Source organism: Nyctereutes procyonoides, unplaced genomic scaffold (genome assembly GCF_905146905.1).
Source record: "Nyctereutes procyonoides isolate TBG_1078 unplaced genomic scaffold, NYPRO_anot_genome, whole genome shotgun sequence".
Classification (NCBI taxonomy): Eukaryota; Metazoa; Chordata; class Mammalia; order Carnivora; family Canidae; genus Nyctereutes; species Nyctereutes procyonoides.
The window spans coordinates 478,717-504,751 of NW_026575044.1; the positions used below are offsets into that span (position 1 = coordinate 478,717).

Here is a 26,035-nt window from a genome sequence, read left to right on the forward strand (position 1 = left end):
ATTGTAAAATAGGGCAAGGTGATGTTAATAATTAGAGGAAATGTCATAAATATTAATAAAGTTTGTAAAAGATTCAGATATAACACAATATATAAACATGGGAGAAGAGAATCAATGTTAATGAGTTCTTGTAATCACAGTGCTAAATATATTACTTCATTTAGTTTATTACTGTATGCTAGAATTTTAGAAACTAAGTAGAATGTTAAATACATATATAATATAATATAATATAATATAATATAATATAATATAATATAATATAATATATAGCTTCTTTTGTGTCTGATGACATGAAACAGAGCTGTCTCTTCCTACCAATCTGGTTTAAAAATCAGTGATTATCATTGATAATGAGTTGGTGAAAAAAAAGGTTTTACTTATTCAATTTGTTAATAATGCCTTAGATTCAATCACAAACATACATATACATGCTAATAAACACACACAGATATTTTAAGGATGATCTGGCTAAGTCCCATTCAGAAAAATCAACTGCCATTTAAGTCCATGCTCTCTAGTCCTTTGCTACTCATTTTGAAAAGAAGATTTATTTATTTATTTTTGAGAGAGTGAGAGAGAATCCTCAAGCAGACTCTCTGCTGAGCATGGAGCCTGACATAGGGCTTAATCTCAGGACCTGAAGATCATGACCTGAGCCAAAATCAAGAGTCAGATACTTAATGGACTGAGTCAACCAGGCATCCCGCCCATTTTATTTTGCATAATTAGTGAAGATGATGGGAGGCGACATATGTATGTCTGTTTATTACATAAGACTATGTACACAGAAATTGTAAGTAACATTCTATCAAATTTAGTTAATGAAAATTAATATAGTCTATTTAATCTGTTAACAATCTAATTGGTTTTATTTAATGACTCATGAATGGGGCAGCATCCCATCTAGCAAATAGAAAAGAGCTCTGAGGAGCTGTACAAAATGATTTTATAGAAGGGGATGGGAAAAGGGTTTCTAGCAGACAGTCAACTGTTTCAGACGAGGTCAACTTCCTATGGGGGAGGGAAGGGGTCTATAAAGTGGATTACTAGTGTTGACTAGGTAATTCCAGATTGATTGATTAAAAGTTACACTCTATCATTCCTATTGTTTCCATTTACATCCTAGTATCATACTGAACAAAATACACAAGCATGTTTGCATGCACATATGCACAATACACAAACATGTTTGCATGCACTATGCACACGCACACAGAGGATATTACTTGGGAGTCATATGCAGTTTGAACCTCTTTTGGCTACTAGAATCAATTTTATATATCCTGAAAACAAATTGAGATAGATCGGTTTATATTTTTCTCCTCAAACCACTGGTATTTCACTCATTCATGTCTAATCTTTTTTTTTTTATCATCACTCCAGTTTATTTTTTATTTTTTTCATGTCTAATCTTCTTTACAGTGTTCTCTTTCTCCAATTAGACAAATTGAGTTAGAATATTTATCTTCGTTTTATTAGATACAAACTTAGTATAAATATCATAGGTGTCAATATATTTACTATTTTCTTTTCTAAAGGAATATTGAAACTGTTGAGACTCTTCGAGATTTATTTTTAGCTCATTGATGAAATTCTCTGACATTTTATTGGTGGACAGCCAAGAAATATAAGCAGTATTGCATAATTCTCTGCTTATGTCTTCCAAAGTAAGTATCAATTATATTTTTAAAATAGCTTTTTTGAGGTACAGTTGACATGTAGTAAGCTATATAAATTTAAGTGTACAATTAGGCAAGTTTTGGAATATGCAAACCTCTGTGAAATCATCACCACAATTCACATAACAAATGTATGCATCACCCCTCAGGATTTCCTCTACAATTGCTAATTCCTCCCACCTACATTTCCCTAGCTCCCAGTTTCCCACCATCCCTAGAAAAGCACTGATTTGATGTCTTGCACTCCAGATTGATTTGAATCTTCCAAAATCTTATATAATTAGAATCATACAGTATGTATTTTTGTATGGTCTTTTTCACTTAGTATGATTATTTTGATATTGATTTACATTGCTATGGGTAACAATAGGTCATTCATTTTTATTGCTGAGTAGTATCACATTGTGTGAATGTTCCATGCTTTATCCATTAACATTTTTTAAAAGGTTTATTTATTTATTTTAAAGAGAGAGAAGAGAGAGAGAGAGAGAGAGAGAGAGAGAGAGAATGCAAGCAAGGGGAGGGGCAGAGGGAGAGGGACACAAGCAGACTCCCCACTGAGTGGGGAGCCCAATATAGAGGCTTGATCCCAGGATCCTGAGATCATGATCTGAGCCAAATTCAAGTAATTTGCTCAAAAAACTGAGCCACCCAGGTGCCCCTATTCACTAACATTTTGATTGCATTAAGCTTGTGTATAGTTTTTGGATATTACAAATAGATTGCTGTTAATATTTCTGTACTAGGTTTTGCATAGACATATATTTTTATTTTTTATCAGTTAATGAATATCTGAGAATTGAATGATTAGGTCATATGGTAGGTATATGTTTAACTTCTAAAAGACTACTACACTATTTTCTAAAGTGGTTATACACCATTTCACATTTCCATTAGCAGCATGTGAACTCTAATTACTTTCTTGGTAAAACTTGTTATGGTCAGGGTAGCTATGTATTAACATTTCATTTTGCATTTTCTTAACTGATGTTTAATCTTTTCATATTATTATTTACCATCTGTACATATTCTTTGGTTAAGCATCTGTTTAAGTCCTACCATTTTTAAGTTGGATTGTGTATCTTATTACTGAATTTTGGGCTTTCTTTATATATTCTGAATACACATCTTCTATGAGATGTATTACTTGCAGATGTTTTCTCCGTATCTGTAGTCTGTCTTTTCATTCTCTTAACATTGTCTTTTCAAGAGTGGAAGTTCTTAATTTCTATAAAGTCTAATTCATAAATTTTTTTTTGGTTTGTGCATTTGATATTATATCTAAGACATCTTTGCCTAGCTGAAAGACTTTCTTTTATGTTTTATTCTAGAAGTTTTATACTTTTTGGTTTCACATTTAGTTCTATAATCCATTTTGAGTTAACTCTTATATATGGTGCAAAGTATTAATTGAATTTTTAAAATATCTTATAAGTATCCAATTGTTCTAGTGTGGTCTGTCGAAAAGACTATTATATCTCCACTGAATTCCCTTAGGAAAGTGAATGAATTGCTTAAAAAACGCATACTGCCAAAAGTCTCTTAAGAAATACATAACCTGAGTAGTCTACATCTATTAAAAAACTTGAATTTGTAGTTTAAAATCTTTTCTACAAAGAACTTCAGGCCAAGATGGTTTCACTGGTGAATTCCACCAAACATTTAAGAAAACAATAATGCTAATTATAGACAAACTCTTCCAGAAAATTTAAGAGGACAGAATACTCTCTGACTCATTCTATGGGACGATTGTTACACTGATACCAAAAACCAAGCCAAAATATAACAAAAAATAAAATACAGATCAATATCCATCATAAACAAACATGTAAAAATCCTTAACAAATGTTAAATATAATCCTACCATGTATAAAATGAATAATATATCACGAACAAGTGGAGTTTATTTCAGCAATGCAAGTTTGGGTTAATAGTCAATGTAGTTCACCATATTTTATTTATTTATTTATTTATCTATTATCTATTTATTTATTTATTTTTTAGTTCACCATATTTTAAACAAAACCATATGATCATCTCAATAGATGCAAAAAACACATCTGACAAAAGCCAACCTGCATTACTGATAAAAACTGTTAGTTAACTAGAAATGGAAGGAAATTTCCTCAATTGAATAAAGGGTATTTATGAAATATCTATAGCTAACATCATACTTACTTGTAAAAGACTCCATGCATAAGATCAGGAACAAGGCAAGGATGTTTGATATCACCACTTTTTTTTTTTCTTTCCTTTCTTTTTTTCTATATATTTTTTGTTGAAGTTTGATTTGCCAACATATAGTATAACACCCAGTGCTCATCCCATCAAGTGCCCCCCTCAGTGCCCATCACCCAGTCACCCCTACCCCTGCCTGCTTCCCCTTCATTTCCCAGAGTTAGGAGTGTCTCATGTTTTGTCGCCCTCTCTAATTTTTTCCACTCATTTCCCATCCTTTCCCCTATAATCCCTTTCACTATTTCTTATATTCCCTGTATGAGTGAAACCATATGATTGTCCTTCTCTGATTGACTTACTTCTTACTCAGCATAATACCCTCCAGTTCCATCCATGTTGAAGCAAATGGAGGGTATTCATCCTCTCTAATGGCGCATTTATATTCCGTTGTATATATATATACTACATCTTCTTTATCCATGCATCTTTTGATGGACATTGGGGCTCCTTCCACAGTTTGGCTATTGTGGACATTGCTGCTATAAACATCGGGGTGCAGGTGTTCCAGCGTTTCACTGCATTTGTATCTTTGGGGTAAATCCCCAGCAGTGCAATTGCTGGGTCGTAGGGTAGCTCTATTTTTAATTCTTTGAGGAAACTCCACACAGTTTTTCAGAGTGGCTGTACCAGTTCACATTCTCACCAACAGTGCAAGAGGGTTCCCCTTTCTCCACATCCTCTCCAACATTTGTTGTTTCCTGTCTTGTTAATTTTCAACATTCTCACTGGGGTGAGGTGGTATCTTATTGTGGTTTTGATTTGTATTTCCCTGGTGGCAAGTAATGCGGAGCATTTTCTCATGTGCTTGTTGGCCATGTCTATGTCTTCCTCTGTGAGATTTCTCTTCATGTCTTTTGCCTATTTCATGATTGGATTGTTTGTTTCTTGAGTGTTGAGTTTAAGAAGTTCTTTATAGATCTTGGATACTAGTCCTTTATCTGATACGTCATTTGCAAATATCTTCTCCCATTCTGTAGGTTGTCTTTTAGTTTTGTTGACTGTTTCTTTTGCTGTGTAGAGGCTTTTTATCTTGATTAAGTTCCAATAGTTCATTTTGCTTTTGTTTCCCTTGCCTTTAAAGATGTATCTTGCAAGAAGTTGCTGTGGCCAAGTTCAGAAAGGGTGTTGCTTGTGTTCTCCTCTAGGATTTTGATGGATTCTTGTCTCACATTTAGATCTTTCATCCATTTTGAGTTTATCTTTGTGTATGGTGTAAGAGAATGGTCTAGTTTCATTCTTCTGCACGTGGCTGTCCAATTTTCCCAGCACCACTTATTGAAGAGACTGTCCTTTTTCCAGTGGATAGTCTTTCCTGCTTTGTCTAATATTAGTTGACCATAGAGTTGAGGGCCCATTTCTGGATTCTCTATTCTGTTCCACTGATCTATGTTTCTGTTTTTGTGCCAGTACCACACTGTCTTGATGATCACAGCTTTGTAGTACAACTTGAAATCTGCCATTGTCATACCCCCGGCATTGATTTTCTTTTTCAATATTCCCTTGGCTATTTGGGGTCTGATGTCACCACTTCTATCCAACATTATACTGGAATTTAAATGCAATAAGGTAAGAAAAAGAGATAAAAGAAATCCAGATAGAAATTGGAGAAGTAAAGCTATCTTTATTTTTAGACCACATGATTATTTATGTAGAAAGCATTGTGGAATCTACAAAAAAGTTACTAGGATAAATAATTGAACTTCCTTGTATAAGCAGTAAACAATAGGAAATTTAATAATGTTATATACCATTTATAATAACATCCAAAAATATGAAATAGGATAAATCTGACATAAGATGGATAAGAACTATACACACAAAAAAGCTATAAAACATTGCTGAGATCTAAATAAAAGAAGAGATAAACCATGTCATGGGTAGGAAGATTCAACATTGTTGTGACATCATTTCTCCCCACGATAAAATATCCTTAAGAAATTTATTAAATTTTGCTCATTCTGAAAATCTATACTCACTCCCCTTCACCTGCCTTCTTCCTCTTCTTCCTTATCTCAAGTATCTCCAAACTTGACAATTCAGCATATGACTAAATCTCTAGGCTAAACTTTGAGACCTGAAGGACATTCTCATTAATAAAATGTAAGCCAAATAACAAGCAAAAGCACTGGGAATGAAAGCATTTTGAGCAAAGTATAAAAGTGTTGGGGTCTCTGAGCTTCACTGACAGCTCTCGTCCTGGTTGGCTTTACTGTCCTGTCCCATTGGGTCAGGATGGCATTTCTGGCCCCATCCCACTTCCCTGGTCCCATCAGTCGAAACTGGTAGGGGCTGCAAGGACCAAAGAACACCTCCAGGGCCAGCTGGGGATCAGTCAGGAAGAGCCATGGTATGTTAGGCTTGGCTCCTATGAAGGAGCTCAGCTCATCCATGTATGTGATATAATCTGTCTGCAAAGTCTGGCTCTGGCCAAACCTGAGGGAAAAAAAGAACACATTGGAATGAGTATCACAGCTGTAAACCAAGCACTGATTGGTTACTTTCTACCTCAGAAAAGTCGTATGTTAGTCAGCAACTCCAAGATTATCCCACTTCTCTTTTTCCACAACATTGACTTTATAATTTGTTCTTTGGCTATAGATGAGTTGTTTTTTTTTTTTTTCTCCTTCTTAATCTCCAAATTTGATGTTATTTTGGCCTTTTGTCTCTGACCTGGAGTGAACTGTCCCTAGTGTGTCAAGGTGACTGATTAACTGAAATTAACTATTTAACATATGGTTATTCTTTATATGACATTGCTTAGGATCTGCCCCAGTGTTAGATTTTGGAGCATAGTCTCATTTAATTTCAGGAACCCTGAAGAGCAGGCTACCATTTAAGAAACGAGGTAGACTTTGGGGCTTCTCTTTCTTCTTCTCCTTATTCTTACTGGCCTGTAATATAAAGAGCAGTAAGTAGAGTGAGCTGTGTGAATTGCTGGAACATTGGAGTACCCACTTCACAGAGTTGTCCTGTGAACTGGATGAAACGCAGGGGAGGTTTTGTTGAATCTGAAGGTTCCAAGTTTTCTCTTCTCTAGACCCTTCACCAGCAACTACCTGGCAGCACTCAATGAATGATGTGTTAAGAGGAAGAAACTTCTTATACAGCCACCTATTCATCTGACTGGGATTCATTATCTAGTTATTCTTTCAATAGATTTTAATATATAACTTGAAAAGGATTTACTTATATAGAAGTAATTAAGATAAAAAGTTACATTTACATATCTGGTGTCTAGCCACTTAAATGACTTTCTACAAATCTTATCTATGGTGTACTTGAGAACACATGTTTGAATGAGTCAGAAATGAACATGCTTTTAGGAGAAAATACTAGGGAAAGTGAAATCAGTTTAGTTCCTCATTTGGTTTTCTTGTAACAGTCTTGCCACTGCTCAATTCCTGGCTAGTTGACTTGCTGGCAGACATGTGGCTGATGGAAAGGACTTCTTAGAGACATTTGAGCTGGATAATTCTTTGTTTAGGCCTGTCCTCTGCATTGTAGTATGTTTAGCAATATCTTTAGTTTCTACATATTAGATGTCAATAGTATCCCCTCTACGCTTGGGACAATCAAAAATATCTCTGGGCTTTACTAAATGTCCTCTAGGGGACAAAATCACTCCCATTTGAGAAACTATACCCTAGAGTGTAATGTGCTCTATACTACAAGTGATGTGTTGTGACTGTTATTTTCAATATACTGCTTGATCATAGCAAGTGTTCCAAAAATGTGAACTTTGACTACTAAAAATATTTTAAAATCTATAAATGTTTTCCTACATATAAGGGAAAACTTAGGTTTTGTTTCATTAGTAAGTACAATCTCTTACCATTTGAGTTTCTTTCCCATTTTCTCATCAATATCATCCATCATTTCACTTGTAGTTGGCAAGGTACATGAGTCTAGAAAAGGAATGAAGGCAAGAAATATTAAAAAAAATTAAAGTCAGAAATATAATGATAAATGATGAATTTTTCTTAGTATTTATGAACCATGTCCCTGAAAGATTTTTTTTTTGGTCAAGAAGAGCTGCCTTTTATATCTTTAGTATAACCATTTACAGAAATAAGGACTTGAGAAGTCAATGAACCCTCCTCTATGAATGGCAAAGCTGGCTTGCAATGAGATAGTGACAGCAGAGAAGTTTGTAGCTTCAGATGCCTCAATCTCATATTTCTGTGACATCATGGAGAGCCTAATCCTCAACGTGCCTTAGATACACCTCCTAAGTATAATAGCTTAACAGTTTATTCATATTTCTTATTTGCATCCTCTTATTAAGAATTCAAGAATTAATATGGTAAAATAGTTCATTCTAAGGTACATGGAAATTAAAATGGAACAATGGAAGAGAACATGGGTTTTCCAGCATCAGCCAGCAGCTAGAGGGGATATCAAAGGGAATCAGAAAATTTTTAGTGTTTTACAATACCTTATCAGTGGAGGGGGCACCTGATTGCTAATTGTAGCCCTTTTGCCTTTGTAGCAGTGGCAGAAAGCTATTATGACATTCCCAGTGCCAAATACTTCCTAGTTATTGGTAGTATCTTAACCTGCCCTGTGGTCAGTTGTTTGCTAGAATTTTTGTTTACTTTGTTTGATGTTGTGTCCCAAGTGTCAAGATGGAGTGTGGTACGTAATAGTGCTCAGTAAGTATTTGCTGAGTGACTAAATGATACCTTTTGTTCTGTGTCAATTTCTTGGGTTTATGAACTGTAGCCAATTTTTTTTTGTAAAACCTCAGGTGCTTGGCACTGTTGTGCCTTTAAGGGAAAAACACAATAGAAGTATTTTACAGAAAGCACCCTTATACAAGTTTTCACAGCAGGGTTTATTTAAATAATGATCTTTTGTGGTACATTTGAAATACCTTATTTATCCAAGACATTTTTAGAAAACATATAGTCTATGATTATAACATTTTTTTCATTACCTACAGTCTAAGTTTTTATGGGTAGTATGTTAGATGAGGTATACCTATGTTGGCCAAGGTTTTTGAACCCTTGAATATAAAGGCCCTGTAAGTAATAATGATGATCAATATGATTGATGTAAATTAAATCAATATATTTGAGACACTGCCTTTCTTCATGTAATCCTCATAGTCTTGATTTCTTCACAAAAGCACATTTGCAGTCCCTGGAGACCATGGGGTCTGGAGTGGAGGGAGGAGGAGAAGATTTTGAATAGAGTAGAAGCAACCTGACATTGCTATTCTACAGTTTGACACCAGTAATGTCTCTAGCATTGCCCGCAAAATCCACCACCGCCCTTCTAACCTTCACAATGTACTTGACAGTGCCTTTGCCTACTTCTGTCTTTTTCTTTGTTTAAAGCCTTGCAAAGTCCGTCCAATTTCTCTATGAGAAGTCTAAGCTCTTTCACATAGCTCTTAAGGCCCTCCATGCTGTAGTCCCTTTCTTTATTTCTTGCCACCCCCTGCCTCTGTCTTATATTCCCTTACAGAACACACTAAGACTTCTTCTATTGTAACAATTCCTCTGGCTCTATTTTAAACTGTGTAAAGTCAAGGAGTGTGTCTTGTTCCCTTTATATTCCTAGCACCTTGCACAGTACTTGGTATACAGTAGGTGCTCAATAAATGTTCATTGACTAAATAGATGAAAGACAGAATGGCCCACCTACTTGCAAACACTTTAGCAGCCCAACGAGCCTGCAGGTCAGCTGTGGGGATGGCAGCCCCAAGGGATTGGACAAGGCCAATCACAGCCAAGGTTGGCTTCTCTATTAGTGGGGGGAAGATGCCTTTAAACAAGGTGACTTCACTGTTTCTGCTTTTGATGATGGAGTCATCAAGGAAGGGGTAGGCGTAATCATAGCCCGTTGCAAAGATGATGGAGTCGATGGCCTCAAACATGGTACCATCCTCAAATACAGCTGAGGTCTCTGTAAACTCCTTCACACTGGGCTTGATGGACACAGTGCCACACAGGATGCGGGATGGGAGCTCATCATTGAACACAGGCTCTTTCCTCAGGGGACTGTTCAGAAACAAGAGACAAAGGCTCTTGTAACATACCTCAATTTCAAGAAATATCTGCAATTGTTCATAACACTGGATCAAATTTGAGGATCTAAACATTAGCATGAGGACCACTGAGCTCTTCTTTTGTGGCAGTTTTTTTTTTTTTTTTTTTCCTTTTGCTTGCCACCATCCTTTGGAATTTATGTTTGACCTTTGAAGCTTGAAGATTCCCTTAGGGGTACTTACACTATTTGGAGATTCACCAAATAGATGAAAATAAAACTAATTCCTAGACATAATCAGTAGTTCAGAGAGCAGAATCTGGAACCAGATGTCCCAAGTTGATAATCTACCTCTGTCTCTCACTAGTGGATGCTTCTCTGTATTTGGCTCTTTGTGTGTAAAATGGGAATAGCAATAGACTCTACCTCACACGGTTGTTGTGGGAATTAAATGAACATTACCTGTAAAGCACTTAAAACAGTGCTTGCCACATGCAAGCATCATCATTAAAAGTGAACTATTATTATAAATGAGGTCTTCTATGAGAAAAATCTAACTTGGTGAGTTGTTTTATTACCATATTTGGTTTCCTTTTTTTGGTTGCCAAAATTCTAGGAATGATGTGTTTTGTGATGACATTCTTCATTTTGACTTGTTTCCTTTCAGGGATTTTGGAATGTGCTCCATGCATCTCAAATACTCAGGAAGTTTATGATTCTTAGAATCTGTCTATATCTTCCACAACATTCTCTATGTCTATAATTCTGCAACATCTTTCATTTTCTAAGGTGACAAAAAGTAAGTCACAGTAAAACTTATTTTTCTCTCCCTGACCCCCACTAAAGGGAGGAGTAAGAAGGTGTCATCAATATCTTGGGTAGTTGGAACCTTTTCTAAGAGGGAGCTCCATTCTTGGAATGAATGGATTTCCAAATCTATTCAATTGTCTAAAGGGTAAAACCAGAATATGATTTGCAGTTACTCTTATGAGGCAAAAGTCTTAATCAGCTCAGGCTTTAGAGCTTCTGTTACATTAAACATAATTTTAAATGCATGAAATCAATATTTTTTTCTTTAGGGATGTAATAGTCTGCCCAACTAGGTAAGATAAATGCTGTGGAATGAGGGTCTGGCTTCTAAATCTGGGATTTGCTATTCTAATTTACAGCTTCTTCTTACTTTTCCTTACATGATTCTCTAAACACAATGAAACATTTTTTTTAAAGATTTTATTTTTAAGTAACCTCTAACCAACAAGGGGCTTGAACTAACAACACTGAGATCAAGAGTCACATGCTCCTCCCACAATGAAACATTTTTGTTAGCATGGGCCAAGATGAAATTTCTTAGTGAATCCTTCCTTGTCTTACCCACTTCAATATTTTTCTATTAATATACTGATTCTTCTTCCTAGAATGCCTTTCTTTCTCCCCCCCCTTTTTAAGAGAGAGCGAGAGAGCACTTGAGTGGCATGGCGTACAGAAGGAGAGAGAGAGAGAGAGGAGAGAGAGAGAGAGAGAGAGAGAATCCATGCCTAGCATGGAGCCTGAGACAGGGCTTGATCTCACCACCCTAAGACCATGACCTAAGCTGAAATCAAGAGTCAGATACTTAACTGGCTAAACCACCCAGGCACCCTAGAATGCCTTTCTACTTAGTAGGTATTGCTACTTAGTAGGTATTGGGTTCTGTCTCTATAGAGAAGTGTATTAACAAATTTTAATTTTCCAGGCTCCATCAGTTTTTTTTTTTTTCTGAGATTTTATTTATTCTTGAGATAGAGAGAGAGAGAGAGGCAGAGACACAGGCAGACAGAGAAGCAGGCTCCATGCATGGAGCCTGACATGGGACTCGATCCCGGGGTCTCCAGGATTACGCCCTGGGCTGAAGGAGGCACCAAACTGCTGAACCACCTGGGCTGCCCCAGGCTACATCAGTTTTGTGAATCTTCATTGTTTTATACATTCCATGTGTCCCCAGACTCTATGATCGAGGAGGTGTGCACTTTCATTTTGAGATTTTCTACTTTCTGAGGCATGTTAATTAATACTATTTTGTTAATTGCTCCTTAGAAGCCTATTAGAGGGACGCCTGGGTGGCTCAGCGTTAAACAACTGCCTTCGGCTCAGGGAGTGACCCTGAAGTCCCAGGTTTGAGTCCCAAATCGGGCTCCCTGCATGGAGCCTACTTCTTCCTCTGCCTATGTCTCTGCCTCTCTCTCTCTTTCTCTGTCTCTGTGTCTCTCATGCATAAATAAATAAAATCTTTAAAAAAAGAAGCCTATTAAAAATTTGAGTAATCTCAAATTTTATATCTTATTAATAATTTAATAATTATCTTAATATAAGAACCAATATTTGTAAAGCTTTATAGTTTACAAAATGCCTCATATATTTTTTATATTACTGGATATCACAGTAGTCTTAAAGAATAGATATTATTATTGCTATCCCCATTCACCCATAGCATGGATGAGATATTCCTCAAAAAGACAATTCATGAATTGGCTCAGCTCTCAAAATTCTATGCTATAGCTTATAGCTACCATAAATGAGTCTTGCATAGCAGGGGGATCTAGCTGCTTGCTTCTTTACCACTTTGTATTTTCTCATACACCTTTGCCCACTAGAGTCATTTCAGTAAGATTTTCACACATACATGATCTCCAGGTATACTGTGTCATTTTTTTAAAAGTAGATTCTGATTCTATACTGTATCATCTATGCAGTCCTCTGTGTATTCTCAATAACCTCAGTTAGTTGACTAAAGTTAGACCTAGGGATCCCTGGGTGGCGCAGCGATTTAGCACCTGCCTTTGGCCCAGGGCGCGATCCTGGAGACCCGGGATCGAATCCCACGTCGGGCTCCTGGTGCATGGAGCCTGCTTCTCCCTCTGCCTATGTCTCTGCCTCTCTCTCTCTCTGTGTGTGACTATCATAAATAAATAAATATTAAAAAAAAAAAAAGTTAGACCTAGAGAGAAAAATTTCAACTTAAACTAGTGCCCCACTTTTCTGGATGATAGGAGTTACTTGTCGTACCCATTTAAAGGCATCAAGCCATAGTTCTCATGCTTAAACCATGCGTTCATCTTCTTGACATATAACCAGTCAGAGACAAATGAAGGAAGGGTATTTTGGAGAAAGGATGCAAAGCGGGTCACATATACCATGTCCCAAGGATAACCATCATTCCAAACCCGGCTCATGACCCAGGAACCACTTCTGCTGCTGATAATGACCTGGTGGGGAAGGCAACATGGATTTCAATATCACTCTGTAAGAAACAAGCAGATATAACAAAAATGGACATTTTCTGTGGACATCTCCATACATTTCCCTCAATATCCAGGAAGAAGCATTTTTAATGAGTTGGGTCAAGATGGAAAGTCCATGATTGGAACTAGGTAGAGGCAGAACTACTCTGTTTCTCTACCCCAGAGGGCTAGTGCATAGCTGTTGAAATAATGAGAACCTGACATCTTGGAACAAGAAGGCTGTGTATTCAATTGTGGTAGGTTCAGTCTTCACAGAGTCATAGACATAGATGGTAGGACTGGTAGGGACCAGCCAGTCCAGAGCCTCAGTGGTGGTGGGTGGTGGTAGTTGCTGGATTAAGTGGGGATATTTAGCTAAATTTCTCCTGGAAATTAGATTGAGGAGATGCCAAAGAGTTAATTCTGTTCTCTGCCTGAAGTTTCCTCTTCCAGTCCTTCTTACACCACCACTCCATGACCTCTGCTAGGCATCCAAACCATGGCAGCTGTCTCAGTCCTGAGAGAAGCCCAGGTACTTATCTATTTTTTATTGCCACTTTTTTGATAACCTAGGGGAGTTTGACTTCAAAAAATTCATTAGGTTTTATTTACATCCATTTAAGAATTTGTTTATTGAGCACATATCTCCTTGGGAGTAAGTTGAGTTTTTCAAGGATTATTGGTCATGGATGATTAAGCTTGGAGTCCTTTGGGCAGTCTTCCTTGACTTTATTCAGGCTAAGTTAGGTTCTTTTTTCATGGTGCTGCCACTGCTACACCTAATGTCATTGAAGTTTTATTACCTCCTTTCATGAAGGTGTGTACCTGTCATCTCACCTCCACCCACTGACTGCTCCTGGAAGTCTAGAAGTAGTCTGAGTTATTTCTGTGTTTATTTTTAGTCTGACATTGTTCTGGCATATAACATGTGCCCAGTGGTTATTGAGCACTGGCTATTGAATAGATAAATGATAGCAAGAACCAAATCTTACATGTCTTCAGACCTTCAGAATGATAAGCACTATACCTTTTACATGGTAGGTGATAAGAAATAGTGTTAAATAAATAAAGGTGGATCCCAACTAACAACAGTTTGTTTAGAGGTGATCAGAAAATAAAATTAAAACAAAAAAGGCACTCATATATACATATATACACATGTACACTTATCTCTGATTCTAGCAGAACATACTTCCTTACTAGCCTGAGCCACATTACCTTCACATGCAGAATGTCTCAAATCCTTCTCGATTCAAAGGGCATATGCAACAGGTGGAACCCTTGTAGTATGACATGGCAGACATGAGCCTCAGTGCCTAAGCTGCTGATTTAATAACACAGCTCTATCCTAGGTTTGTTTCACAAGGTGTACCTGTGTAGCCAGACGACTGAGCTCAACAGCGATGTCAGATCCTGAATTCCCCAGGCCGATCACAAGGACCCTCTTCCCCCTGAAGGCTTCTGGGTCTTTATAGTCCCTGCTATGGAGGTACTGGCCTTGAAACTGTTGTAGGCCTATGGAACATGAGGAGTGGTTTGAGTTGATTTTCAGAAGAAATGATGAAGATTCACTGTTTTCATTTTTTAAAAATTCCTATTATCAGTCTTATTTAAAAAAAAAAGTTTCCTAGTTGAAATGCATTTATCCTTTTAGTGTTTTTTTGACTCTAAACACCCAAATAAGAACTTACAATGCCTTAGGAAATCTATAATATGGGAACTTCTATTTTGATAGTAATAATAGCTAATATTTATTGAGTACTTAATGTGGGCTAGGACCTCTGCTAAAGAATTTACATGTTTGGGATCCCTGGGTGGCGCAGCGGTTTAGTGCCTGCCTTTGGCCCAGGGCGCGATCCTGGAGACTCGGGATCGAATCCCACGTCGGGCTCCCGGTGCATGGAGCCTGCTTCTCCCTCTGCCTATGTCTCTGCCTCTCTCTCTCTCTCTCTCTCTGTGTGACTATCATAAATAAATAAAATTAAAAAAAATAAATTCTTAAAAAAAAAGAATTTACATGTTTAACCATTTAATCTTGGTAACATCTCTGAACAGCAGATACTAGTATCTGTATTTTAAAATACAAGGAAATTGAGACAAAGAAATTAAGTGACTTGTCTAAGGTTACATGATAAGGAACGAGTGGAATAAGAGGTTGAATCCAAGTGTTCTAAGGCTACATTCAGAATAAATATATTGCCTCTTAACCTTTAGGCTTTCAATCATCTATTCTTCCTGAATCTTCTTACTCTTTTAATTATCATGGCCTATGAACAACATGCATGGAGATGAGAACTCTAATATTTTTGCATGGAGATGAGAACTCTAATATTTTACAGTGAACATGTGTTCTGGTTGCAAGGAAAGAAGGAAGGAAGGAAAAAGGAAGGTTGCTTATCTATTGTATTTATTTGATATTTAACGCTTTAGTATAGTAATGGAGTATGCCACTATACACACACAGATACACACACATATACACACAGAGAAATTTCTAAAGTTAATTTGCAGAATGTGGCTATAGATGGCATTTAAAACCCTTCCTCTCTATCCTTTACCTGTCTTCATCTGATCTCTGACTTGCAGGTCTTCCATTGTTTTAGCATAAGGGTTCAGAAGGTCAGTTATTACTATATTTCATATATCAGACTCCAATATTTTGTTTTGAAATCTTTGGAATCTTAAGAATAACTATTATGCACAAACTATGGAAAGACCTAGTTCAACTGTTGATATTTGTGTATAAGGCCCCAGACTATTATATGTTTTCCAAACTTACCAGGAAAGGAATCAGTTGGTAGATTGGGGTATACGTGATGTCCTGAACAAATCATTACAGCATCAAAAATAGCAGATTCCTGTTTCCCATCCTTTTCTGAAACAACTTCCCATTGTCCAGTGACTAAGAAGCTGGGACATTTCTTTATACTAGAAACCAGGGTCTTAAAGAAAACCAGAAAGAAATTCTTTCTATTTACAATTCTATTGGTTTTAATTCTCTCTCAGTGTTTTCATAGAGGAAATAATTGTCATGAGATCACCTGATCATTGAGAAATATATGGGAAGACAGTGATTCTTCAAATCTCCCAAGGAAAATTACTCAGTGGGGCATATTTACTTTTTTGACATCTAGTTAGCATATTTGGGATAAACTGAATATTCTTGTGAAAGATGCCATGTCATTTGCTTATTGCCACCCTCAACTGACATAGCTTCTTTCTGACTTCATTTTCTATCATTTCCATAAATATGAAAATGTCTCAGGGTTCAATCCTTATTTTTCCTTTGTGATGTACAGATACTCTCCCTTGGAAATATTAGCCACTTCCATAGTATGATTATTATGTAAATATATATTAAATTAAATTAAATATAATAAATAAAAAATAAATTAAAATTTATTAAATATAATCACAATTCATAATTTTATTATCTTTATTTATATATATATGCTTTGCATTTAACAGTAATGAATTGAGGTTAGGAATTCTAAACAAATAGAAATTATTGTTATTTACAGAGCCAATGTATCTCTGTTATAACTGCTAAGTCTCCTAATCTAAGGAACTAAGTAGGTGAAAGATGAGAGCAATGACTACTAATCATCCATTTAAATTTTTACTCTCCTCATAATGGCAGAACATCTAAAGAACTTCTTGGCATTGAACCCAAGAAGTCTAAATATGGACTAGAGAATTTAGTATTGTTTTGAAAACATGACAGTATGAGGGTGGAATGTACACTATGATGGTATAGGCGTCTCTTGTATTTTCTATTGTATTCTAAAAGCTCTCAAAAACTAGTGGAGAATATATTTAGGGGAAAAAATAATTCACAAATACTTTATAATTCAAACCAACATTTGATTGGCAAGCTAACCAAACATTTGGCTCTTATTTCTATACCAGAATACTACACTCTTGCCTCCTCCTCAACCGATAAACATACTGATATCAACAGCACCAGTTATAGGGCCTTTACCTCAAACTGTATATATTTTAAAAGATTCTTCTTTTGAGCAAATATTCTTATGTATTCCTGGAGTTTGCTGTGGTGCATATAGTTGGGATAATCATCGGGATAAGGGAAGTCTGGAAAGCACATCATCTCTTTGGAAGAGTTGGTGAATACAGACTGGTAAATGCTGGCTCTGCCTTCTTCTGCACGGTCCTAGAAAGAATAATAAAGCTTAAAGAGGAAGCCACGAATGATGTTCCTTTAAGTGAATATTCAATTTTAGGTTGACTGAAACCTTTTTAATGTATAAAAAAAGTAGATATGAAAACAATTCATAGCTCTCTGTAAGATGTGGGAAAGAAAGTCCTTCGCATAGCACCTGGCACAGAGCTGGGGCCCTATCCGTTAGTTCTCTTACTCGAATTCCCCTTGTGGGTTAGCTCTGTGTTGGTAGTCCATAGAGTTTTCTTTCTTTTTCCAATCACAACAACTGGTCCTGATGTCACGTTCATGTTAAAAAAACACGACTAGATGGTCTAAAGGAGGTGGCAGGTTTTACTCTACTTGGCTATATGGAATTCAGTGAACAGTTCACTAGCAACAGAACCTTCTCTTGAAGTGGCGGGTATATTTATTTGGCATAATCAGACTCAGCTGAGGGCCCTTCTAGATCACAGATTCCTGAGTCCCACAGCCAGAGTTTCTGATTCAGTGTGTCTTGGGTGGGGCCCGAGATCTGCATTTCCCATGGTTCCAGGCAGTGCTGATGCTGCTGGTACAGGAACCAAGCCTTGAGAGCCACTGCTCTATTATAAATGAACTCTGTGCTTGAGGAGTTCTCTATTCACCAAGTAGGGTGCTCACCCCTCACCAGAGACACACGGGAAAGCAGAAACCTCAGAACTTGTATGAAATCTTGTCACTTGATTATGAAGCCACTGTGTCATTGAAAAGTGTCTTCTTTTTGAGAAGTAGTTGAAGGCTAAGTGAAAAACAAACATTTCCTCTCTGCTGTAAGGACAGGATAAAAGTTCACACAATGTGCTGCCTTGAAAATACATTAAAAAAACTGGCAGCCCCTGCTTCCCTCAAACTCAAAGGAACTTCCATAAAATGTGGGAAAGGGATGGAATGACATGTTCCTGCTGGATTCATGGCATCTCTCTCCCTCCAGCCCCATACCAACCTCTGGAAAGGAATGAAAGGCTTGTGTCTGGGGTCAGGGCAGGGGCTGCCTCAGGCCTCAGTGTTTGGCATCAGATTGAAACTAAAAAACTTCCTCTACTCATGGTTGCTGTATTTCTCATAAATAGCCAGGCTCAGAGATTTTTTAACTTTCTTAAGCCTCACTTTGAGATTTCTGCTAAGATCAGAAAAAAAATTTCTGACAGCTCGTGGCTGGCAGATTTTCAGGCTTGAGTCTTTCCCATTCACCCACAGTTGTACCTTTTGTTGCTGGGTGAGAATAAGTGGGGAGGAGGTTTCTCAGTTGTTCACTGAAGGGAGGGAGGGCTGAGATTCAGGCAGGGGACTGGTTAAAAGAATGTAAGATTGCTCTGGGGAACAGAAAGGATAAGACCTTGTATTACTTCCATTATGACTGAATCTCTGCTCTTTCGCCTCTTGACCCCAGCCAATCATAACAGGAGGAGGAAGAGTATGTACCCTACGGCCCCTTGGAATTTTTCCTAAAGGACTGTTCTACAAACAAAGGAAAACAGATGTATTATATAACCACGGACAATTGTTCCCGAGAGCTCATATTTTCAATATCAGCATGTGGTGTGGTTTGAGTGGGAAGGAGGAAGTTAAGCCTCTGGCTGACGGAGCTTGCCCTAGACCCAGAGATCCAAGCAGCCATGGTCACATTATCATGGCCTGTCTTGGGTTATAACCATGTCGATGTCTCATCTTCCCCACTAGAACATAAGCAACCGGAGGGGGAGGTCAGAGGCTAATCCAAGAATGCTGTGCATGCATGCCAGCAGTCTGTCTTGATCTTCTTTCAGATTCTATCTCTGCTTTTCAATCCCATTTCTTCTTGCCCAAATATACCCCCAAGGGCCAGCTCAAAAGTTGCCCTCTATGTCATGCCTTTCCTTGCCTCTTTCTTACCAACCGGAAGTCACCCCTAACTCTACCAAGCTCTGATCATCTCTACTGCCCTAATCTCATATTCATTTATAGTTATTCCAAGACTTGTTTTATCTGATTTTAAAATGCTGGCTGTCTGCCGTACCTCTTGTCTGCAGTTATACCTAACATTGTACCCTATACATAGTGTACTCCGAATGTATTTGTTGAATGAATATATGAATGAGTGAGTGGAACAAAAGTCCAGATAGTTCTGGTTCCATTGTATCCCCTTTTGTATTGCAGCAGCATCAAAGTCTTTTGAGGACATGAGGCCTTAATATTAGAGTATATAAAAGTTAAAACATGCTCACATTCAGCCTGCTGGTGTTTAAACCTCATTTGGTTTCTATTTTGCAGAAAAAGCACACGGTGAAAAGTTCAGAATTATCAGGTTTCTCTCTTTCAGAATACCTTCTGCCTAACAGGACTTGCAAGATAAAAACTTATGTAACGCATTTTTCAAAAATCCATTTCTGAGAAGGGTTTGTATATACCAAGCAACTTTTCCTGGCAAAGAAGAAAGGGGTACAGTGTATGGAGGGGACTGAAATTTAGACTATTTTTATGTGTTTACATACCCATGGGGCCGTGAAGTATATAATTCTGCTTTAACAGTGACCTTACAGGAGTGAGATACCCTGTCTTGTGGATAAACCAGAGTCTGACTTTGCATTTTACTGATCTGTCATCTGTTGCTTCCTTAAATAAAATTTGTGATCTGGCTGCATTGGTTACCTTACAGATCCCTGGATATACTATATTCACTGCGTCCTCTTTGCGTTTCATGCTGGTCACTCTTACCTAGAAACCTCTCCCACCTGGTACTGGCACATTGTTAGTGACTGCCCGTCTATGGGATACCATTCAAGACTACAGTGGGAATGGCATTCTCCGGAATTGTGTCGTGTAATGTCCTATACTTTCCTTGTCTGAGAACATCCTTCAAGTCTCAGCTAAGTGCTCTCCTTGCAGGAAATTTCCCTTGACCTGCTAACATTTCAGTAGCGCCCCACCCCACTCCCGCTCTCCCTCTTAAATCTCAAGACACTTGTTCCTTAAGTTGACAATCACCAAGCGCTATCTCATTGTTGCAGTTTTATAACCTCTTATTTGAAATTCTTAGGGCCAGAGATATTTTGGAATTTGTAGATTTTTGAATATTTCTCCATAACTTCCAGTGAGATCTGGGACAGCACCTTATAATTAAATGCAAGAAAATTTCTGCAGTGAAACACAAAATGGGACAAATAAAGATTATAACTAGCCTAATGTCAAATTCAACTCGTTTCCTGATCATATGACTTCAGGAAAGATTTTGCCATCAAACGAATTTTTGCCTATTTTCCATCAAAAGATCGTGGACCTATGTTATAGTTTACTTCACCAAATGGATTGGAAACTATTTACATGGAGTAATTATGTCACGTGTTTTTCATCTCAGTACCTGGCACAAAAGTCTGCCAAAATAGATGTTTAAGCAGCATTTAATTGTTGCTGATGAGTCATAGAGAGCCAATTCATGATTTAGGCTAAGGTGGCTACATCTCCCTTAAAATTGGAACCTTAAAAAAAAACAACCTCCCCCAAAACTCTTGATTATTTCCTAATGGAAATGATCTTATATCTCATATGATACATTCAGGATTATAGGACCTCTCACTTAAAAAAAAAGTCTTGAGATGAATACAAATATTCCTAAGTTAGCACTGATATATTCTATTAGAGCAATGTGTTGTTGTGTGTTGGGCAAGCACTGAGACCAAGACAGAATTTGGTTACAAGGCAAATGGTGTGGATATAATGTCTTCATGTCAAATATGTATCATCTACATCCAATCACAATGGTTGGGAAAGTCAAGACAGAAAGAATAGAAGTTTCCCCAACCTGGCTTTCTAAATTTAAAAATTGTTTTTATGATGAATATTTCCTAATTATATTATTTATCCAACAATAAGGCTGAATGGCAAAGACAGTCATTTTTTCTCTCTGGTTTTGGAACTTGCAGAGTATTTGATAACCACACACACAACACACATGATCATTATTTATCATAACTTTGCAATGTCTTTGCAATACACATCAGTTAATTATAACATCATATCCCATTACAACTGGAAGGCATATTAGAGGAAACCTAATCTCCAACCTTGACATTTGACAAATGAGTATTCAAGGTCCAGAAGGAAAAAAGTGACTTGCCTAAAATTAATCTTTCCAGAAAACCAAAGGTTGGACTATAACTCACACCTTCTGACCTTGGTCTAATCTCTTTCTTTCTTTCTTTCTTTCTTTCTTTCTTTCTTTCTTTCTTTCTTTCTTTCTTTCTTCTTTTCTTTCTTTTCTTCTTTCTTCCCCCACCCCCCTTCTATGTTCCTAGGTTTTCTGCACAATGGGGAACAGGGATAGAATCTTTTTAGTTACATGGAGGAGGCAGTGGTACGTTTTGTTTTTATTATAAATTACTGACATTGGGATCCTTTACAGCCTCGAGATCTGGGCTCTGTTACACAAGCAACAATGTTTTATGAGCTAGCATGAAATAGTTTTGAGTGAATGGACATTAGCATGATGGGAGAGGTAAAATTTTACTTTCTAGATCTGGAGCTTTTGTGACCTACCTCTGAAGTCTGAATAGAACTGATCAGGTTTGATTTACAGAGGACTCATTTCCCTTCTATTGGTATCCCAGTGATATCCCACTCACCGAGAATTTCCACAGGCCTCCGACATCATTGCTTCTCTCAAAGCAGGTGGGCTCCAGCCCCTCTTCCAGGCAGCACCGGATGGAAGCCAATCCACTGACGCCAGCCCCAACAATGGCCACTCTCTTCCCCATGGTTCCCAGAATGGAGGGTCTGGAGAGAGCTTCTTCAGAAAAAAGTCCCTGAATACTTGGAATTTTTCAGTAGGAAGAACCAGCCAAGGTTTTTGTGTCAGGATCCTTACCTTAACACAAGAAGACATAGATGCACATTAACCAGTTATGCTCATTTTTTTAACCACTTTTGCTATATACTAAGATGCAAAATCTGGTTTCTTCTCCTGATTATTCAAGTGCCCCAAATAGCAGAGTCAGTGAGTGTTGGAGCAGGAAGGACCTTGAAGTTCACCAATCTAATGCTCTCAATCACAAATATAGCAATAGTCATGCCAAGAAGATTAGAAATTACTTCTTTGATATCTCACAGCTAACAAGTAAAGTTGGAACTAGAACTCAAGGCTTCTAAGCAAAATCCACTGTTCCATATCACTCCTACTCACTTTGAATGCTTGGCTCTAAGGGGTCTTAGTCTTAATGAGCTGCCTTCTTTTCCCCACAGAACCCAGCAGTTCTTTAAATGTAGAAGAAGATGGTGTTTAACAATGTCTTTTGATGTAAAAATTGAGGAAGGGGGAGGAGTTATTAGTCTTAAAGTAAAAATTCCTTTTCCCTTGTATTTATCACGATGTAGAGCCGTGGTAAAACCTGGAAGAGAAGGACTGAATGTGGTAGGGATAGCAAAACAGGGGAGGGTATGGGGAAGCAGAGGAAGAAAGGGACAGGGGAAGGGCAAGAATGAGGTCCCTGGTCCCAGTTTCAAAACATAAAAGTAATTGATACTGTTCACCGAAGCTGTAAGGTGAAACTTCTGGAAGATTAAAGGAACAATGGTTCTTTTATTTATTTTTGCTTTGGAAGTATAGAATATATAAACAAAGGCTGTGCACCTGGGCTGTTTGTTAGGCTAATAGTGAAAAAAACCCATCAATTTTCTGGAAATGTAGGAGGGCATGACATCAGGAGCTGAGCTAACACTTGGAGATGTTGAGTTTGTAAAGCTAGTGAACTCAAAGGACAGAATTGTGAAGCCACTGAATCTTGTCTCCAGCTCCCTCCTACTTCTTCCCACCTTTCCTGCTTCCATATATCTCCTTCTCCCCCTTCTTTTCTCATACCCTTCCTTCCATTTCTCTGAGTGCTTACCACATGACATTTGTTATAGTAGTCTCTTAGGAATTCAAGATTAAAAGACCCAGTGCTTTCCATCCAGAAGCAGACAGTCTAATGGAGATAGATGATTGATGTTGCAGTGAAAGTTTGATTCAGTGAGTGCAGCACTCAGGCAGGAACCTGAGTCCACCTAAGAGAAGAATAAGAGAGACTTCAAGAGGAAGTGAGAAGAAAACTGAGTCTTGAAGGAAGAATATATGCCTGCCAAGTAGTCAAGGAGCAAGGAACACATGACAGGCAGAGAGAAAAATATGTGCAAATGCACAGAAAAGTAAGAGAACTTGATAGAGCAAACTACAATTATTTCTATGTTGCTGAGAGATAGGTAGGTAATGGGCATAGCATAAGGTAAATTCAACATGCAAGTCTCAGATTATGAAGGATATTGAAGTGCCACACTCAACAGATTAGATACCATCTTTTAGGTTAACATAATCTGTTCAAGAATTCTGAACAAGGAAGTGACAAGATCAGAAAAGGTCAGATTCATATGGAAGCTAGATAAAATAGATATCTGGCTGGCTGGACAGTTAGATTCACATGGTCAGTGACTAGAATCAGGGGTACCAGGAGGCAATTTTGATAGTCTAGAACAGGTGCCAAATGCCTAAAGTAGAGCAGTGTCAGGGGATGGAGAATAGAGAGACATAAGAGATATTTAGGAGATAGATGTTTGGGAACTTGTTGACTGATTACAGACTAGATGCTTCAAAGAAAGTCTTTTCATCTTTGGATTTTATGTTGTGATTTACATGCATATCACTATTGAGTTAGTGGAGAGAGCAGTAACCATTCTATTTCACAAAGAAAGGGACTTAGTAGAGGAATTAGGTGTGTGCAACAGACAGAAGGACTGGAGAAGCAGAAACCAGGAGTTTGTTGGCCACATAAGGCCAACAGGCCTTGTAAGATTATACTGCTAGAGATACATCCAACGTGCAGGAACTGCTGCTGTCACCACTGACACCTCCAGAGGGTTGGTGGGATGTGGAGTTTGGCTGATGTAAACATACCTGTTGGAACATGTTTACAGATCAACACAGTCACAGAAATTCAGCCTCTGTTTCCCTTTGCCTTCTAAGCCCAGATATGTATCTCACTGGAGAACCTAATTGCATTCAAGCCCTAAGTGCAAAGAAGTCTTAGAAGTTTAGTTTTTAGCCTTCTAGTCCTTATGATGCAGGAGGGAACCCAAGTGGGGTGGGGATGATGTGCTACGTGTCACAAAGCAGTGTCCATCACGGTGGGTTATGTGGTGTTAAACGGAAGCCGTTCTCACATTCTTAGAATACCTAAACCTATTCTATTCTTCTCTAATAGTAATACAGTAAATCCTCAGAGATTTATCCTTTTGGTTGTACATTTTGTGATAATTCTTACTGGACTCCAGATCTCTGTAAAATGAACAAATTGAACTAGATAATTACTAAAGTTCTTTCAATATTCCATGAATCTCTTAACTTAGTAAGCTTCACTAAACTTTTTCAAAAATAGAAAATATAAGCTAAAGATGACACAAATGCATTTAAATTGCTTAAGAGGATCTTTCTTGGTCTATGTATCCAACTGTCAAAAATTTGATTTAATTTGCTGCTCAGAATTGCTTGTTAAATAGGAAGTTTCAGCTAATGGAACTGAGAATATAAGACAGTCAACAACATGAAGCATGAAAGAGAATCTTTGGAACTGGTCTCTTTGGAAAGAGCTGTTGGTGTGCTGCTTGTCATTTTCCCATCAAAGAATTGGAATCAAAAGACCTGCTTCTTGAGACAAACATAAGGCAAGGGGCTTACTTTACTGCGCCTGGAGAGCAGCTTGGGGGCTCTATGGAATTTTTGTCTACCTGATCTTGCCTGGAAAATCTGGAGGATGGGATTCCTGCTGCTAACTGTGACAGGGAATTGCGTTTATGTTGTGTTTGGCCGGCACTCCTAGAGGTTTTTTTTTTTTTTTTTTTTTTTTTGAGACAAACCATGTGTAAGGGTTTCCTGAAGGCCAGATATGAGCCACCAAGACAGAGATAATATGGGGTCATATTAGGTCCTGTGTAATAGGGCTACAGAAGTGTCTGCCAGGATAGGGTCCATTCTTCTGGGTCAAGAGTACTATTAGGGAGAGGTCACCATTGTTTGGAGGCCTCTGAAGTATAAGCCAAGACATCCATACAAGTAAGAACTAGTTTTAAACATCTATCTGCCCAGAGACCTGAAGGCCACAATGTTATAATACCAATGAAACTAGATCTCTACCTCCCCTCCCCCTGCCCCCTGCTTGGCCTATTTTTTTAACCTCTCTTTCCCTTCCTTCCTTCTACTCCTTTCCTGGCCTTTCTGAAAGCTTCAGGAATGTCTCTATTGGCATCATGGGGAAGAAGAGTGGAAGCATAGAGTGGTAAAGAAATGCTTCATGTCCCCTTGAGGTTCCCCTGGCAGCAGGTCCAGGTAAAGGTACTAGAGAAAAGATTAGGACTTTAAATGAAGTCCAAGTTTTTGGTTATTACATAGAGACTGAATCTTCCATTTTCTGAATTAAGAGTGTGGTTGTGACTTAACAAGACTGAGGAAATATCTATTATCCAAAGGTGATCAAGAAAGTCATGAGCTTGTGGATCATTCCCTCTAAGTTCCCACAGATTGACTGGATCTTTAGAGACATAAGTGGGGGTACTCCGGGTACTTAATCAGATAAGTGATAATGTCATCATCAGAGTTACTTGATAGATTAAAGTGGGCGAGACTGAGAAATAAGGGGAGAACATTTTTCAAAGTGCTCTGGAGCTGC

General features: G+C 37.8%; 1 protein-coding gene across 2 annotated transcripts; it reads right to left on the reverse strand.

Moving 5' to 3' along the window:
* Positions 1–6,010: 6,010 nt before the first annotated feature.
* LOC129508954 (putative dimethylaniline monooxygenase [N-oxide-forming] 6) lies at positions 6,011–22,099 on the reverse strand. Of its 2 annotated transcripts, none has more exons than XM_055324269.1 (8): positions 21,968–22,099; positions 17,151–17,339; positions 15,948–16,110; positions 14,541–14,683; positions 12,954–13,153; positions 9,570–9,925; positions 7,753–7,825; positions 6,011–6,353 (listed from the first exon to the last, which is right to left on the reverse strand). In XM_055324269.1, the coding sequence occupies exons 1-8, from the start codon at positions 22,097–22,099 to the stop codon at positions 6,011–6,013; spliced, it is 1,599 nt and encodes a 532-aa protein (XP_055180244.1). The 2 variants fall into 2 exon arrangements, with proteins under 2 accessions (XP_055180244.1, XP_055180243.1); XM_055324268.1 differs by having other exon boundaries at positions 6,011–6,392.
* Between the last annotated feature and the right edge of the window lie 3,936 nt (positions 22,100–26,035).

Bases quoted from the DNA above. Each gene is read 5' to 3' on its own strand.
- LOC129508954 (XM_055324268.1), bottom strand. From the start codon at position 22,099: ATGGGGAAGAGAGTGGCCATTGTTGGGGCTGGCGTCAGTGGATTGGCT. The intron at 17,340-21,967 runs GTGAGTGGGATA...TATTCTTTCTAG, and splicing joins GAGGCCTGTGGAAATTCTCG to GACCGTGCAGAAGAAGGCAG. The intron at 13,154-14,540 runs GTACACCTTGTG...CTTCCCCACCAG, and splicing joins TCAGTCGTCTGGCTACACAG to GTCATTATCAGCAGCAGAAG.